The following is a 17052-nucleotide window of genomic DNA, read 5'->3' as shown; positions in this document are numbered from 1 at the left end:
CCTACAGCTACCCTACCTAAGGCCCAGACCCTAACTGCAACCCTAAACATGGACTGGGCTCTGCAAACAACACCTAGGCCTAAACCCCATGGGACAAGCCTGTACATCCAACAGAAAAAAATGTGTCTGTCCCTGGCCATCTCATCAACTCTAGTTCCTAGAAAGCAGTTCACAAGGCATGTATGCAGTCCATGGGTACATACAACCCTATCGCAAAGATGGCTAGCGATGGCTGCTCTTTAGAGAAGGAATGAGCCCAGGAGGCTTGCTTTGCTGGAGAGAGACCCTACTTCCCAAGTCTACTGCTTGTCGAGAAAATCTATAAAGACAAGTTTCATTTGTTGACTACAAATCTACTGTGGCAGATACAAGAACGCACTGCAAAGGAGCTAAGATTTAAGAGCTGCTCACTGCAGCTTCAGAACGCAAGAGTGTGGCTCCTGCTGACCAGTCCGCTCCCTGCAAATCTACGATGACTGCACAGAACCTTTGCCACTCCTGCTTGCCAAGATGAGAAGGAGCTCCTATGGTAAAGTACATTTGCAGCAAAAAGCCTGTCCCCTTCCCTGGTAACTGGACCCATTCAGTGGTCACCTCAGCTCCCTGCCAACTGTTCAGGTGCAACAAAGCTTGAACCTCCCATAGTAAATGGCAATGATTCCCACAGACCTTACCTGGAAGCCACAAGAAGAGCTGGAACCCACCCCCAGCAGAGGCATGGTGCCCCCCACCCTCAGCAGGAACATGGTGCCCCCCATCCCCAGCAGGGGCATGGTGCCCACCACCCCCAGTAGAGGCATGGTGCCCACCACCCTCAGCAGGGGCATGGTGCCCACCACTCTCAGCAGGGGTATGGTGCCCCCCCCACCCCCAGCAGAGGCATGGGTGCCCCCCACCCCCAGCTTTAGGGAAAGGAGACCTGGCGAGTGTCTATCATGTCAGCTACCTCAGCTCCTAACTTGCACCTTGTACTAAACTGCCAGCACCTCAATCTGTCAGACAAATTCTTAAAAGCCCAAAGCCTTTGCTCTCAGCTCCCAATAAAACTTCCTCTTGAGGCTCATCATGAAATAAGGGGCCTTTACTGCTGAATTTTCAACTGAAGCCATGGCTGGCATTTTCCCTTCACTCTCCTGCAAAGCTAAAGTCTGTTACCTAACGCTAATAAGAAAGTCTTAAATGGAACTAGGAACAGATATCCCACCAGGGCAAACCCATAAACTATCAATCAGCCAGGCAAGGAAATATGGCCCAATACAGAGTCTGGCAGCCTCTGAAAATAAAATCACAATGGCTTCTCTAAATTCTTTACTGAACCAAATTCACCTTTATCAAAGTATCTGATTTTGAATAATCACAGCTAGAATATGAGGAAATGTAGAAGCTGTGGCACAAGCAACAGAATGAGCAGTGTGCCAGGCACCCCTGGTTCCTTAGGGTGCAGTCAGTTTTCTGCTCCTCTTGCCATGGAGATTAACACTGCTGTTTGTTCCCGCCCACGCCAACGTGCAGACTGCTGTGACTTCAGCAAACATGAATGGAATGACCTCACTGCAGACTGCCTGACCTCTGTGAGTGGTGCAATAAAGCATACAGAGGGAGAGAAAACTGTATCCAGGGTCCTTCCATCAGAGGTCTTGGATTTTAATAACACCCCATTGTTTTGTTGCAGATGGCACATCAACCTCTCTTTATTACTGCAGAAGCACAAGAGCTCTGTAGAGGACAATAAAGTGGTTCATGTTTAGCTTTGCCATGTTTCAAAGGATCCTGATTTACAGTTAGGGACCAGGTACCTTGCACCACACATCTGAGCTAGGTAATTGCCTCCAGTTCTGTGCAAACTTTCCTCAGCAGGAAGTCTGCACCTACTGAGAGGATTCCTCACTCTACCTGCAGCCATAGAAAGGATCTAAGCAGAAATGCACTCCATGCTCACCAAGCTCTTTACAGCACATCCCTGCACTTGGCACTCTCCAGCCAGTCAGAGGCTCACTGGTGACAACTTTTACCTCAGGCTTGTTTCTAAAATGGAGATATCCCACTAATGGTTCATATCAGGAAATTCTGTGACACTTTTAGCACGTGTAAAATGAATGTATCAGTTCTGGCATTAAAGAAGAAATTTGGGGTTGGGGATTTAGCTCAGTGATAGAGCACTTGCCTAGCAAGTGTAAGGCCCTGGGTTCGGTCCCCAGCTCAAAAAAAAAGAAAAGAAGAAGAAGAGGAAGAAGAAGAAGAAGAAGAAGAAGAAGAAGAAGAAGAAGAAGAAGAAGAAGAAGAAGAAGAAGAAGAAGAAGAAGAAGAAGAAGAAGAAGAAGAAGAAATAATAATAATAATAATAATAATAATAATAATAATAATAATAATAATTTATGGCTCCAGTTTGGCCTCCCAGATATGGAGAAAGATGTACTCTAACATACGGCCTCTCGCTAAGCTGCAGTTCCACTGTCTGTACAAAGCCAACTGGAATCCCACCTTTCTTCTTATACCAACATCTTTTCCTAAGCATCCTATAGACATGAAACTATGCTCACCTCAAACTCTTTGGTGTCTCTAACCCCTTGCTATCTCTAGCCAAGTCTCCCTGACCTGAAACCACTGCACCCAACTTGTCCAGTGTGGCTCCTCTTCTGCCTCCTCCTACATGAGACACAGACTGCCATTCTGTCTGGGTCACTTACTGCAGGTAGTGTGACCTGCCTTAAGTCATAATGCTGCAGAACAGATTTGCTCTAGGACAGAGACTTGGATTTAAAAGAACCAGAGAGATGGCTCAGTGAAGACCACCTCTTCTTCCAGAAGACTGAGGTTCAAGCTGCAGCAACCACATGGCTTCTCACAACCATTTGTAATTCCAGGATTCGGGGAATCCACTGTCTTCAGGCTTCAGAGAGTACTACACGCAGGCAAAGCACCCATACACAAAAACCAGTTTAAGAAAAAATAAACAAGCTGTGTATGGTGGCACAGTCCTTTAATTTTAATACTTGGAGGCAGAGGCAAGTGGATCTCTCTGAGTTAGAGGCCAGCCTGGTCTACAGAGTGAGTTCTAGGACAGCCAGGGCTACACAGAGAAACCCTGTCTCAAAATGAAAGAGGGAAGGGAGAGGGGGAAGGGGGAAGGGATAGAGAAGGAAGTGGAAAGGAAGGAGGAAAGAAGAGGGAAGGGAGGGGGAAGGAAGGAGGGAGAGGGAAGGATCCTAGAAGAAGATCCTGATTTGAAAGATTCTGCTTACTGTCTGCTAGTATTGTGTACTAGCTAATAGCCAAGCTGTGCGAATAATAACCCAAGACAGACAGACAGACAGGAATACACACACACACACACACACACACACACACGACATACATATTACTAATGTGCTGAAACCTTGAAAGTTAAACCAAGAAGACTACTTCCTCATGGACTAACTCTCTAAAAGAACAACCATTGGAGCAGCAAAAGAACACTGAGAACACAGAAGATCTGAAGCAATCTGGTGACTTAGGTTTCCCTATCAAAACTGACACTGGCCACCGGGTTCTCTCTACATCCCTCAGTCCCTGCCTGCTTCAGGCTGGCACACCCAGACCCCTACCCTGAACTCTCCAGTCCAGGGAGCTGGGCTACTACTCTTCCCCATATAATGCAACCATTTTGGTTACCTTCCCTCTTTGTGCCTTTTGGGACTCCTGAGAGATGCATCTGGTTTCCTCTCCCTCTCTCGCCCTACACATAGCACACAGCTCAGTCTGGCCCTGAACACACTGAACTCCAAGCTGTCCCTACCTCTGCCTGGGCTCTCCCACACTCCTGCCTCTCCCTGTGCCCACTTGTTTGTAATAAATTCCCCCACACTGACCCAGGAATAATCATGTCTCCCCTTCTTCTCATTTCTTTTACTCATTCATTTGGTGCCAAAAACCAGGACCAGACTTGTCCTTTCCTTTTTATTTCTTTTGTCATTATTCAGTAATACTCTATAAATATACACCTGAAAGATCTGAATGTCCACTGTGCCCTCAATAAATAAACAATGGTACAAAAGACCTAACTACAGCTGGAGCAACCAAGTCAAAGGTCAAAGGTCCTCTCCATGCACATCACAGAAGCCAAAGATGTCACTGCACGCATGCTCCCTCCAGGGCTGGCCACCAGATGACACACTGGACACTGCAATACTTCCAAGAAGACAACCTTTCACTGGGACAATGGCATCTCAATTACTTTTGAAGGAATATATACATCGATAACTCTCCACTCTTCACTCAGCTGCCAAATGCACTACACTCTCTGGAATTTTCATGTAAACCCCAGAAGTAACAGATTGGAAAGACAAAGGCAAACGTGTTCCGTGTGGCCTCGAAAGAAAAGGTCCAAATGTAAAGCACAAAGACCCAGAAATCGCCCCCAACTCCCGGGCAAGCGCTACAGCATAAATCCCCTAAGAGCACTGCTCAAGACCAGCGTTAAGTGTTTTATTTATGGCTATTCTCTCACTTGAAGAATGTACATAATATATAAGAAACTCCTGGATTGCAAATCTGTGGATAAAGAGCTCACAGTCAGCCTCGTGGGTAGGCAAGGGTTGGGGTGAGAGTCTAAGAATCCTGTGCTTCCCCCCTGCTTCTATGAAAAGGTGGAGACAGACCCTCAGAAGCACACACCTGGGGTCACCTGATTGTCACCACACCTGCCTCTTAACACACCTGTAGGTGTTTCCAGACTTGTGCTTCACAGAAGGGTGAATACCAAGGCGTTTATTTCAACACCTCAAAATTCTAATTTCCTATTGAATTTACTAAATCACCAAAGCAGTTAGGAAGGTAAGTAAAGGCACTCGGCCTTCAGGTCATTGAAAAATAACTAAGATCGAATGGACAATGTGACAGTTAAATCCCACACCATTTCTCTTTAAAAATAAAAACTGTGGGGGTTGGGGATTTAGCTCAGCTGTAGAGCGCTTGCCTAGCGAGTGCAAGGCCCTGGGTTCAGTCCCCAGCTCCGACAAAAAGAAAAAAAATTAAAAATAAAAAAATAAAATAAAAATTGTGAGAAATTAGCAACGAAGACACATTAATTGGTAGCTGACTCCCTAAAAGGAACCCTACCTTCTGTAGTAAAGCTAAACTCATAATAGGTGTCTCCCCTTTGAATGCTGGGTGCTCCTTCCCCACAGCTGAACGCTTAAGGAAGAAAAGCTCTATCTAGCTGATGTTGTAGAAAATTCATTGAAAATTCATTTTCTGTGCAAAATCAAAACCTTGACTTAGAGTACATAATGAACACCTTTTCTTTTATAAGTTTGCCAGGGAAAGTTGCACTAAATAAACAGAGCACTGGATGCAGCACTCAAGCTCCACTGACTGCTGGAAAGGCTGATGGTGACGTGTGACAGAGGGAGGGCCTCCAGGAGCAGGCACATACTGGATGATCTGAGAGGAAGCCAACGTTTTCTCAGGTTCAAACCACAGAACCCATGACTGAGAAAGGAAAGGCAAATGGAGAAGGCTTACCCTTGGCTGCCAGTTCTCATACTGCTTCTGTAGATTTGCACCGATGGTTTCCAGAGCTTTCTGAGGACCCATAGACAGAGGATCTGTCGAAGCAACGAAGAGAAAGTTCAGTAAACATGCGTGTCCTCTCCTGGGGAAGTTCTCACATGGAGTCTTCTCTTCCACACTGCAAGGTCACCTTTGACAGGACACACATCCAGAACTGATAACATACTGAACTGGCTCCACAACCCAAGAGAGGCTGCTCCTGCCTGTTCACTAAAAGGCAGCAGGGCAACCGCTCCCTACCATGCTGCACCTGCCATCTTGCCTGCTCTTTGGCTCTGCTGCTGCTCTGCCTGTCAGAAAGGCCTGGCTGTGCTTCTATCAGGGTCCCTCCCATATTAAAACTGCAGCCCTCCTGTGCACAGATGGATAGGAGGGAGAGAGGGACGGACCGAGAGCAACACTTAATGATTTTCACCTAGACTGCAATGCTACTACACACAAAGGAAAATGGCTGGCACAACAACACAGATAGCCTTGGTTTGCTGCTTAGTCATCAAATAGTTTCTATGCTAACAACACTAAGCCTGCAGTTCTCACACCTGTCTCAGGACCCCTAGCCAGTCTTGAAATATCTGATGACCCCAAAATGCTTTTGTCTATTGATAAACACCGAATTAAAATAGGAGTTGGGCAAGCTCAAGGCCAGTCTGTACTTTATAGAGGATGAGCAAGTGAGGGAGAAAAGGAGTATTTGTAGGAAAAATTATTTTACCTTTATTTATTCATTTAACTATGACACCAGAGCTGGGAAGTTAGTGCATGTGCTGTTCTTGCAGAGCTCTGTTCAATTCCTAGCCCCCTCATCATAACTCACAACCTCCTTAACTCCAGTTCTAGGGGATCCAATGCCCTCCTCCGACCCCCAGCATCAGGCATGCATGCAGTGCAGATGTACATGTGAGAGAAACACTCATGTACGTAAAATAACTTTTAAACTAAGTATGACAAACCCACTATGTCTAAACATGAAAACTATGATCTCCCCAGAAGCTCAGTGAGAACGAGCTGAAGTTGTAGCCCAGTTGGTGGAGCACTTTGCCTAGCATGCACGAAGCTCTGGATTCCATCCTCAACGCTACAAAAACGCTACGAAACAAGCATGGAGGTGTATCCCTGGAATTCCAGCACTCAGTAGGTAGAGGCAGGAGGATCAGAAGTTCAAGGCCATCCTCATGTATATGTCGAGTTCCCAGCCAGCCTGAGTTTAGGGAGAAGAATGTAGCTGTCTCCAGCACGTAACTGAACACATGACAGCTGGAGTCCTGACTGGGTCTGTGTCCCCTCACGCCACCCTCCAACACTTGTGGTTGTAGTTGATGCATGCGGAGAAAACTCACGGCACTCGCTCACATACAGTCACAGTAGGAAGAGGAGACCTTAAGCAGGAACTTAGTGGCCATGGCTCTTTCTTCTGCTAAGACATCTCTGTACCATTATTTGATAGATGGCATCTGAATCACGGCACAGCAATGAAGGGCTGGCCTGGTGGCACCCAGGTGGCTCTTTTCCCCATGGTGGCTTTGTGTCACAAGGCAATGACTGTAGCCATTTGTTTTTAGCTACACCATGCAGGTTGCACTTCCAGCCTCCTGCCCAGGGAATCTTTGGATAGTGAATGAAAGATGGACACACATCGGCTTATGGTTAATACGCCATCTAGCTCAATGGCTGGGCACTTCTAGTCCTCCTCCTGCTACCCTAAGCACAATCGGGGAAGTGGCCAGTGGCCACCCACCCAAAATCTCACAGGCTGGTTGGCTTTATCTCCTGCAGCTCCTACACCCATCCGTATCCCACAGCTTCGTGGTTATTCCCCCCACCCCCTTGTCCTAGCCCGAGCAACTCTAAGGGTCCCATCCTGTCTCCCTTTGCCCGGCCATTGGTTCCTGGCATCTTTATTGATCAATCAAAAACCAACTGAGCACAGGACCTTTAGTGTTTGGACATGCAGACTCCTGATTAAATCAAAGAATTAGAACAATCTCCAACAAGTGATCCTTTAGAAAACATTAGCTCTCTGAGTGATACAAATCACATTTCATTCCCTGGTGTTGAAAACAAATCCACACTCACTGACACAACACCATCTCATCAGAGAATGCTTCTAGCAAAAAGAAGCCACCAACTCAGAGTCACAGATAAAAATTTCCAAATTCGAATGTTTTATTTGAAATCTCAAATCCTATCATTATCAGCTGATTTCCTCATTCACTTTCTAGAATGCATGTGCCTTTGCTTTGGGTGAAAACAGCAGGCCATGCAAGCAGGAGCAGCTCGGCTCCTGGACTGCTTTGCAGGTACTCCTTGACGCTGCCATGCATGGTCAGCTCTGTCCATGGCTTGGGTTCTCACAGGCTCTAGTTTCATCTACAAAATGTTTAAAGCATCCTTGGCAACTGAACTTTAAGAAAACTGTTATGCATTTCTGGTTTACCAAGGACAGTCTTTTAAAAGTTGGATTTTTTTTCTTACTTAGTTTTTATTCATAATCATAAACTTAACTCTGCAACTCAGCTAGACTTGTGGGGAATGAAGAAAACATGGAACCCAAGGAGTTACACTGAGAGCATAGAAGTCAGTGATCCTGCAAGCAGACTGGGAGGGGCACTCTCTGACTGCAGAAGGGTGTGTGCTAAGATGCAAACAGTGAAAAGCATTAGAGTAAGCAGCAGTCAGCCCTGTCAAGCTTCCAATGAACATTGCCACTCCTGCACCCAAAGCACTACACAGCTTCCACAATGCTCATGCACTCCATCTTGCAGATGAACCCCTGGCCAACAGTGTGGTGTGTGTGTGTGTGTGTGTGTGTGTGTGTGTGTGTGTGTGTGTGTGTGGTCGAGCATTTGCCATAGACAAGATCCCAGGCCTTACACTTCAGGATGAAGTTCTTGTCCTCTGGTAGACTTGCTACCAGTGCCATTACCCTGTGAAAAGTGGGGCTCCTCTGCAGAGGATGAGGTGGCTGTCTCCTGACAGGGCTTTTAGCACTATTTGATTCTATGTACATTCATTACTATGAATCTTTTTGATAAGATTAATCACAAGACTTAGTGACAGAGTCTGTATCTGGAAGGGAACTTTACAAGCCAGTGTGTCCAAACTCTCAGAGGACTTCTCAAGCACAGGTGCTGGAGTTTCTGGGTGCTCCAATTCAAGCTCCAGAAGGACCGGGCACCATGTTGCTGAGTGAAACTGTGAGGACCTATGGGAAATTTGTTCTGACCAACACAAGCTATGACATCAGTCTTCATTTCTCTTTTCTCAATGGGAAGACAGTCCTGGGATCTGAAAACAATCCTGAGGACCCCATCCACAGACCGTGACTAACTACACCACATGGCTAGCAAGAGGCAGAGGCTGGCTATATTACTGAATATCAGAAACACTTTTAAGAGATGGGGCCTCATGCACCTCTAGTGTCCGAAAACCCATTAGGTAGCTGGTAGCAATTTTTTAATTTCTGGCTCTCCTAGGATGTCAGACATGTATCATCACACCCAGTTCATGTAGTGCTGAGAGTCAAATCCAGGACATGGTGCACTGAATTCAACCAACCAGGCTGTAGCTACAGCCCTGAAGATTACAGTTAGAAGCCACCTATGCAGATGAACAGAGAAATCTTTCAAACAGCAGGCCATGCTGTCTGTCGTGGGCATAGGAAACCACTGACACAGTAGGGAGCACAGTCATCCCCCACACTAACTGTGCAGTGACTGCGACAGTGGGGACCTGTGGTTGAGAAAAGAGAACTGGTTTCCTCTATGGAAAGGTAAGTCTGTCTAGCCTCTCTCTATCAGTGCTCAGAGAGGGCAGGAGTCAAGGGGTGTCAGAGCTAAGGAGGACTGACACTACCCTTCCCACTTGAACTTCCACCCACCCCTTCTTCCCAACTAAGGCTGCAGTCACCCCTCATACACCACACAGGACACAGCAGAGGCAGTGCTTCTCCACCTTCCCAATCTTCAACCCCTTAACACAGCTGCTCATGTTGTCCTGACCCTCCAACCATACAATCTTGTTGCTGTTTCATAACTGAACTTTCGCTACTGTTACAAATCACAGGGCTCGTGACACATCTTGACAAGTTGAAAACTCAGCCCTGCAGCAGAGGTAGCCTGCCAACTGCTCATCTTCCACCACTGGCCTCAATCAGAGCACCCACTGATCCACAGAAGGGACCAAGTGAGTCTGCTGTGTGGTGGTTTCCATGACAGGGAAACATTGCACGTGCCAGGGAGATTCTTAAGATAGAAGGTAAACAACTCAAATAGCTTCAAAGTCCCTGAAACTGACCAGTTTCACTAGGCCCTGCCTTCCCCCAAGAGTAAGAGGTAAAGGCTGCTGAGAGTCTCTCTCAAAGGAGCTGTTAAGACAACAGACAGTTGGGCATGGTGGTGCAAGTCTTTAATCCCAGCACTCAAGAGGCAGGGGCAGGCCAGCCTGCTGTACAGAATGAGTACTAGGACAGCCAGGACTACACAGACAAGAGAAAAGGGGGAGGGAGGAAAGGAAGAAGGGAGGGAGAAGGCAAGCAGTCTGAAAGAGATCAGCAAGGTGGCTCAGAAGAGGCTCTGGGCAGCTGAGCTACCTGGGCAGGACACTCTCAGAGTCAGTTCTGTGCCTATAAGTAGCTCACCCCTACTCCTGTAAGCAAGCAACTCCAGTAAAACTCATTAAATCATAACGTAAGATCTTGACCCATACTTTGGTCTGTCATGGGACTCCCTATCAGGGATGAATAGGGGAGTGTGCACTCTCACGCCCCATCCTCTCTCTCTCTCTCTCTCTCTCTCTCTCTCTCTCTCTCTCTCTCTCTCTCTCTCTCTCATCTCCCAGAAAGGCAGTCATACAACAGGCTATCGCTGTCACTTCTGATCTACTAGAAATCCCTGCAGTCAATTAATTTTATTTCCTCCGGAAAATATGCCAGTGAGTGGGAGAAGAGCCATGAAGGGAGGAGAACAAACAGTAAGGAGAACAGAAAGGATCGTCTGACATCACCAGCAGAGATTAACTGGGTGTGCTGACCAGTGTCAAGTGAACTAGGAAGGCAGTGATGATGGTGGGCATTAGGGGTGGAAGAGTAGCTAGTCGGCATCACTGTAAAACTCTTGGTTTTTAAAGGCTTTTCTCATCTGTAGATCTTCAGCATAGACCCACTGAATTGCACACTTAACATCATGTGGAGTGCATGTGGCTAAGCACCCCTAACCCAGGAGAGCCGAAGCTGTCTGCTGACCTGGCCTACAATCCCATAGGCGTGGCCAGTGCTGCCCATCAGCACCAGCAAGACTGCTCACTCTCTCTCCTTTACCATCTCTCTCTCTCTCTCTCTCTCTCTCTCTCACACACACACACACACACACACACACACACACACACACACACACACACACACACCTTGATGCACTGCCCACCAGACTTTCCTTCCAAAGAACCACTGTCATCCCTGACACTCCAGGAAGGCTCTGAGAGATACCACCTGTGTGGACTCCTGTATCTGGTCCTACTCTGAAAAGCAGGGTCACCCATAAGGAGGAAAGAAGCCAGCTGAGCCCACTTGACACTCCTACTCAGATGAGAATCAAATAAGAAAACGTGCTGCCACGAGCCATCAAAGGCACTGGGAACGTGGGCTTCTGGTTCTGTTGTGCTGGGTCTGGGGTGACCATGAGAATCTGCCCACAACTGGGTTCAAGTGCAGCTCCTCTCGTGTGCAGGCTGCCACAGGAAAAACACAAGAGCAGGAGCAGCACACAGAGCCTGAGGCTCTAGGAGCCCTTGCATTCTCTGTGCCTGTGTTAGCAGACACTTAAAAACACCCGCTAATTGACTTATTAGCTGAGCACTGCCTACTGCATGGAGTGTAAATCACAGAGCGTCTTTCAAGGATTCCGCCATTAATTAGTTGTGTAACCTTGAATGGCTAATTTTTGATTGAGAAAATACATAATAGCAAAAGGGTTACTTTGAAATTAGGGATGGCTCTTGATGACTGTATCTTATTAATCATAATGCCATCCTTCCATTTTATAATTAGTGGCACACACTGTGGGGCCCATCTCCTGACTGAGCTTCAGAGAAAAGCCCAGCCACCAGCCTCCGCAGAGCTGAGCAGACCCACTCCTGGGTCTGACCAGTGGTGGGACCTTCAGCCCTGGAGCAGGACAGGATCTTAGGGCAAAAGCTACCAAACACAGCTGGTCTTGTCCCCAAAAGCCTCATATCCTGCATGCCTACAGAATGATAAAAACCAGGAGCTGCAATACTTTACAACCTGGTGGGGGAGGGGGGAGTAAGGGGGAAGGGGGAGTGGCTAGATCCCTGACTTAAAATACAGCCTGGGGGGGGGGGGGGCGGGGGTGTCTACTGGAAAGGCCTGAGGAAGAAACCACAGCGGTTATGCTATCCTCCCTTGAAGGGGACAGGGATACTACCTTAAGCTACCAGAATAGAGACTGCAGTACTCTAAACCAAGAGCCCAAAAAGCAGAGACTCCAACTGCCTCTGTGGTTATGCCACTGCCCAGAGAGCCCGGGTCACAGCAAACCCCACTGCCTGCCTGGGGCTCCAAGCTCAGCCAGCCCAAGGTCACTGCTCTGCTGTGCAGCCATGCCCATGTGACCTTCACCATAGCATTCTCCAAGTCCCAGGCCACTCAGGTGACCTCTTACTACATCCAGGATCATCTACCCAGCTAGTAGCAGGCTCTGTGCATGTGCTCTGCAACCAAAGCCAAGAGCAGATGCACTCACTGTCTTCAGTTCATCTGAAGAGCTTCTGGGCAACAGGGGCCACATGTCTCCCAAATCGCTTTGGGGTACCAGAATCTCCAAGCTTCTGACAGCCAAACTACTACCAGCTAGAACAGAGACGGCCCATCCCACCTTCTCTGCTCAGCGGCCGGCTCCATACTCTGCTCTCTGGCAAGCAGTCCCCACAAGCAGGGGCACCCCATTTAGTGGACCATTTTTAGTATTACTGCTGTAGCATTTAATGTCAGTTATAAAACCAAACGGCCTCTCCCTGCTTTTCTGAAAAGAGACAGGCTTCGATGCCAGAAGACAAAACAGCATTTTTAAAGCAGAGGAATGAGGGAAAAACAATGGCTCCCCAAGAGCTTACAATTCCTGGAGACCAACCAACGAATGCGTTTACTCCATGATATTCACAGCTCACATCGTACCACCTGGGACAGGTGACAGGGGCCTGTGCCTTCCTTCCTCCACAGAGGCACTGACTGACGTGCTCTCCAGGTGGCCTTGGGATCCTCTCTGGCTCAAGCTCAGGTGGTGCAAACAAAAGAAACACCACACATGGGTCCTGGTGTCCTTTGAGATCAGAGCAGTCTCACCCCAGCACAGGCAGCTGCGTCTCACTTCCTACAAGGCCACAGTCACACTCACAGCTTCCAGCAAAGCTCTGGGCTACGCTTCAACAACTGTCTGACATACTAAAGGTCTAATTTGTTAGATGGAATAAGAACACCATGCATTCCACCATCTGACATCTGCTAGACTTCAACCCTGAGCTCACGGACATCCCAGAGGCCAGCACACTCAAAACAGCTAACGAGGCACAGAGGCACGTTTGCTACACGCCCCCTTCAACCACTCAGGTGGGCACAAGTGGCCCTGGCCCCCTGCTGTGTTGAGAGGAAAGGCAGGGGATACTGTAGAAGGGTGAGCACCAGTTGATACTATGATATAAATATGTCCCCCCAAAATTCCTATCTTAGAACATAACCCCCCCCGGGGTTGGGGATTTAGCTCAGCGGTAGAGCACTTGCCTAGCAAGCGCAAGGCCCTGGGTTCGGTCCCCAGCTCTGAAAAAAAAAAAAAAAAAAAAAAAGAAAAGAAAAGAAAAGAAAAAAGAAAAAAGAACATAACCCCCAAGCCTGACAGTGCCAGGAGGGGGAGCAGGAGTGCCTAAGATGAGGGACAGAAACTTTACAAAAAGGGCTGCAAGCTGGGTGTTGGTGGCACATGCCTTTAATATCAGCACTCAGGAGGCAGAGGCAGGCAGATCTCTCTGAGTTCAAGGCCAGACTGGTCTACAGAGCGAGTTCCAGGACAACCAGGACTACACCAAGAAACCATGTCTTGGGGGAAAAAATTTTTTTTAATTAAGGGCTGGGGATGTGGGGGCTGAAAGCAACTAGCTAGCCCCTTTGCTGGGTCCCACCAAGTGAGGAAAGTGTTCAAGGTGACATCTTGGAAGCAGAAACCAAACATACCATCTGCCACCACATGGAGCTTGAATTTTACAGTCTACGGAACTGTACGAATTACCTAATCTCCTATATTTTGTTATAGAAGCACAAACTAGGAGTTTTAGGACACTGGGGTTAGAGTTGAGGCATGACAAAAAGCCTGTCAAAGTCTATGCATGGAGCTGATCGCAGGGTCCCAGTCAATCCCCTTGAGTCATGAGGTAGGTGGCACCATCAGCTCCTCTCAGGAAGACAGAAACTCAAAGCAACTGAGCGGACAGAGAGGCTGGGTGAATGGAGCTGGCATCTTGAGGAAATCATGATTCTTTGACTTTGGGTGACAGCACAAAATGCTAAGACCAGACACGTAACACAAGTCTGTAGCCTCCCACATAGCCACATACACATCAAAGTCACTGGATGGCAACCGGTACCACAGGTCACCTGCTCTGCTACTGCAAACCAAGCCTGGGTGTGCCTCACAACCTGTACAGCCTCTTGACCAACCCTTGTTCCTCTGACTACTGTAACCTGCCTTCTCTGTTCTCACACTCGCCTTCCTCTCTACACTTCCAGAAGCCTCCTTCTAGTCACTGTTCATGACAAGCACATGCTCACTTAAGTCCCCAGTCCACATAGCATTCTCCACTAAGACCTGCCTTCCCAGCTTTCTAGTAGCGGTCAGCCCCACTCTGACTTAAGAAGAACCTTGTCGTATGTAAACTAACCTCCCCCAACCCCTGCTGACCAGCCAAGCACAGCCCCAAAGTGCTGACTGGCAACAATAGATTGGATGGTCCCCAAGCACCTTCTCTTGAGAACGGAGCCCACGTGCTCAAGTGCTAATGAGCCACACATCAGCTCAGACCAATCACAAATGATGGACAGGTAAATGATGTCACCCCACCCGACAGGGCTGGTGAGCACTGCAGGAGCACAGCAGCTCTCTTCTGCAGTCCTCCGCCAGTGGTTGGGAGCCATGCTCAGGGTAGATGTGCTGCAGAAGACAGGCGGATTCCTCAGAAGAGACTCTTTGTGGTGGCCCTAACACCGAAAGTTCCAAGCACTCACTGAACCAGGAGAGCGGCCACTGCTCTGCTTGCAACTTTAAAAATCTTTTTTCAAAATAAAGTGTGAAATAACAGATACCAAGCATCAGCTGAAGCCAGCCGTTCACACTGTTTTTCTTTATCCTGTGTTACCACACCACAAGAGCCCAGAGCAGGCCCAAGTCCCAGTAAAATCCGAACACAAAGTACTCAATTTAGGAAAAGCGGATGTCCTTCTGAACGGGTTAGCCAGTCGTGATGGTGCCCACCTGCAATCCAACACTCAAGAGGTAGAGGCAGGGGAGCAAGCCTAGAGAACACAAGAATCCTGTCTTAAAAAGAAAACCCTCATGAGACCAAGGGTGGGCTGGGGTTGGAAGAGGGGACACACAGCTGCCGCTGTGATGTAAACACTCCTACAGGAGACTGTGGCGGCAAGCTGTGTGTACCCTGGAAATGCTCACACAGGAATTTTATCACACACATGATTCATCACCCACCTCTCCCCATTTATTAAAGACAATGTACATGACTAACCTAGATAGAACTTAACTATCTCAAACAGAGAACCACCTGCCTCTGCCTCCCAAATACTGGAATTAAAGGAGTGCATGCACGCCACGCAGCTCTAGTCTTCTAAATGAGCAGTCTCCTTACTTGATGGAGGTTTCCCAACTCCAGCGTACTCACAGGACCGCTTAAGGCACGGTCCTCATTTGTATCTCCTTCTCCCTGGGTTCAATAACCAGGCAGGGGCTAGTCAGATGGCTCAGCAGGTAAACAGACCCAGTTGCCACCCAGCCTGACAACCAGAGTGAAAGGAGAGAGCTGACTCTGACAGTCATCCTCTGACCTCCACATGTGCACTGCTGTGGGGCTTCGGAGGGGATTAAATGGCCTAATCTCCTGGGAGCTGCTCTAAGCCACACTCAGTCCACTACAAGCACGAATGCTGCTACTATCATCTATAATTTATACCACAACACTTTGCTTCAGAGAGCTCCATTTACCTTTTCTATAAATATTACTTATATACAAATGAGTCATTCCATTTTTCAAAAGTAGTCATAGCTCCATTATACACCATGTATAGGCACAAGCCAGACACTAACACATTTTAAAGGAAAAGATACAGAAACCAATAGTTATTTTGATTTTCCTTGAACATGTTATCTAAAACAACAGTTTACATGACAGGCGCCCATCAGAGGGGCTGGCACTTACCAATCCAGCATTCCAATCGAGCACAAGGTGTGGTCTTCACCACATCTGGAGGATCCACACCCACATTCAGGCACAGGACCAAGGCCACACTGACGGTCTTCATCTGGAAGCACAACAGAAACAGTATTTCAACATGGACTCCAGACTATCCCCAGAATACTGGGCTCCTCCTGCACTGTCCTACTCAGTCACTCTTACAGCACTGCTCCTGTACCCCGGGTTAGCCCACCTCTGAGGACAGGGCAGAGGGTTAAAAGCAGCACATGCAGGAGCTTCCTTAAAATGAATCTCCAGGAGCAGAATCAACTGATCAAAAGGCAACCTATCTTACAGTGCTCAGCGCATGTTCTTATCCACATCCGACTGTGAGGGGTGAGAGACTTAGCTCGTATTAGTGCGGCTGAGAACTCTGTGGGACATACGTGCCATGTTCATTCCGAGTCCCACTCCTCCTTGTTCACTGGTGGCTTGTCTTTAAAACTCTCACTACCCATGTCATACCACTTCACTGCTTCTCTCCACCTGTGGCTGCTGTCTGAGCCTTCGGTGCTTTATTTGGGATTTCTGTTTTTAAGACAGGATCTCTCTGTGTAGTCCTGCTGTTCTAGAACTCAGAGACAGACCCGACTGACACCAGGTATGTTCTGCTTTCTGCTAGATACAGCTCCTCCCACCTTCTTTTCCCACTGATCCAACTCTACGAAGCAGCCCCACCCACTCAGCACATCTTAGCCCACGTCCTTCATCCCCTCACACACAGCGTACAGTCACTGGTCATGGGTGCTAGAAACACCGGGAAACCTAAGAGATGAAGATCTGCACCAGCACAACACCAAGCACACACTGCAATCCACCACTACGGTAGGGCTGAGAATTTAAGCCTGAGCTACACAGTGAGACCCTGTCTTGGAAAAATAAGTTGGGTGGGAGAAGGATGCATTCAAACAGAGTACCAGCCCTCCTCGTCCTCCACCATCCTTAGCGGCACCAACACCCTACACTATCAAGTCCCAACCC

At 48.0% G+C, this 17052-nt stretch overlaps 1 protein-coding gene across 2 annotated transcripts in view; it reads right to left on the bottom strand.

The window, feature by feature from the left end:
* Nucleotides 1–17052, bottom strand: part of Rptor (regulatory associated protein of MTOR, complex 1) — a 298474-nt gene that overhangs the window by 221792 nt on the left and 59630 nt on the right. For both annotated transcript variants that reach the window (NM_001134499.2, XM_039085689.2), the window contains exons 2-3: nt 16036–16138; nt 5503–5585 (exon numbers count right to left, since the gene is read on the bottom strand). In NM_001134499.2, the coding sequence (NP_001127971.2) occupies nt 5503–5585; nt 16036–16138 (186 nt within the window). The remainder of the gene's footprint in view (nt 1–5502; nt 5586–16035; nt 16139–17052) is intronic.

Source organism: Rattus norvegicus, chromosome 10, assembly GCF_036323735.1.
Source record: "Rattus norvegicus strain BN/NHsdMcwi chromosome 10, GRCr8, whole genome shotgun sequence".
In the NCBI taxonomy this organism is placed as follows: domain Eukaryota; kingdom Metazoa; phylum Chordata; class Mammalia; order Rodentia; family Muridae; genus Rattus; species Rattus norvegicus.
The sequence above is the reverse complement of the archived record's forward strand: the minus strand, read 5'-3'. Positions and strand labels throughout refer to the sequence as shown.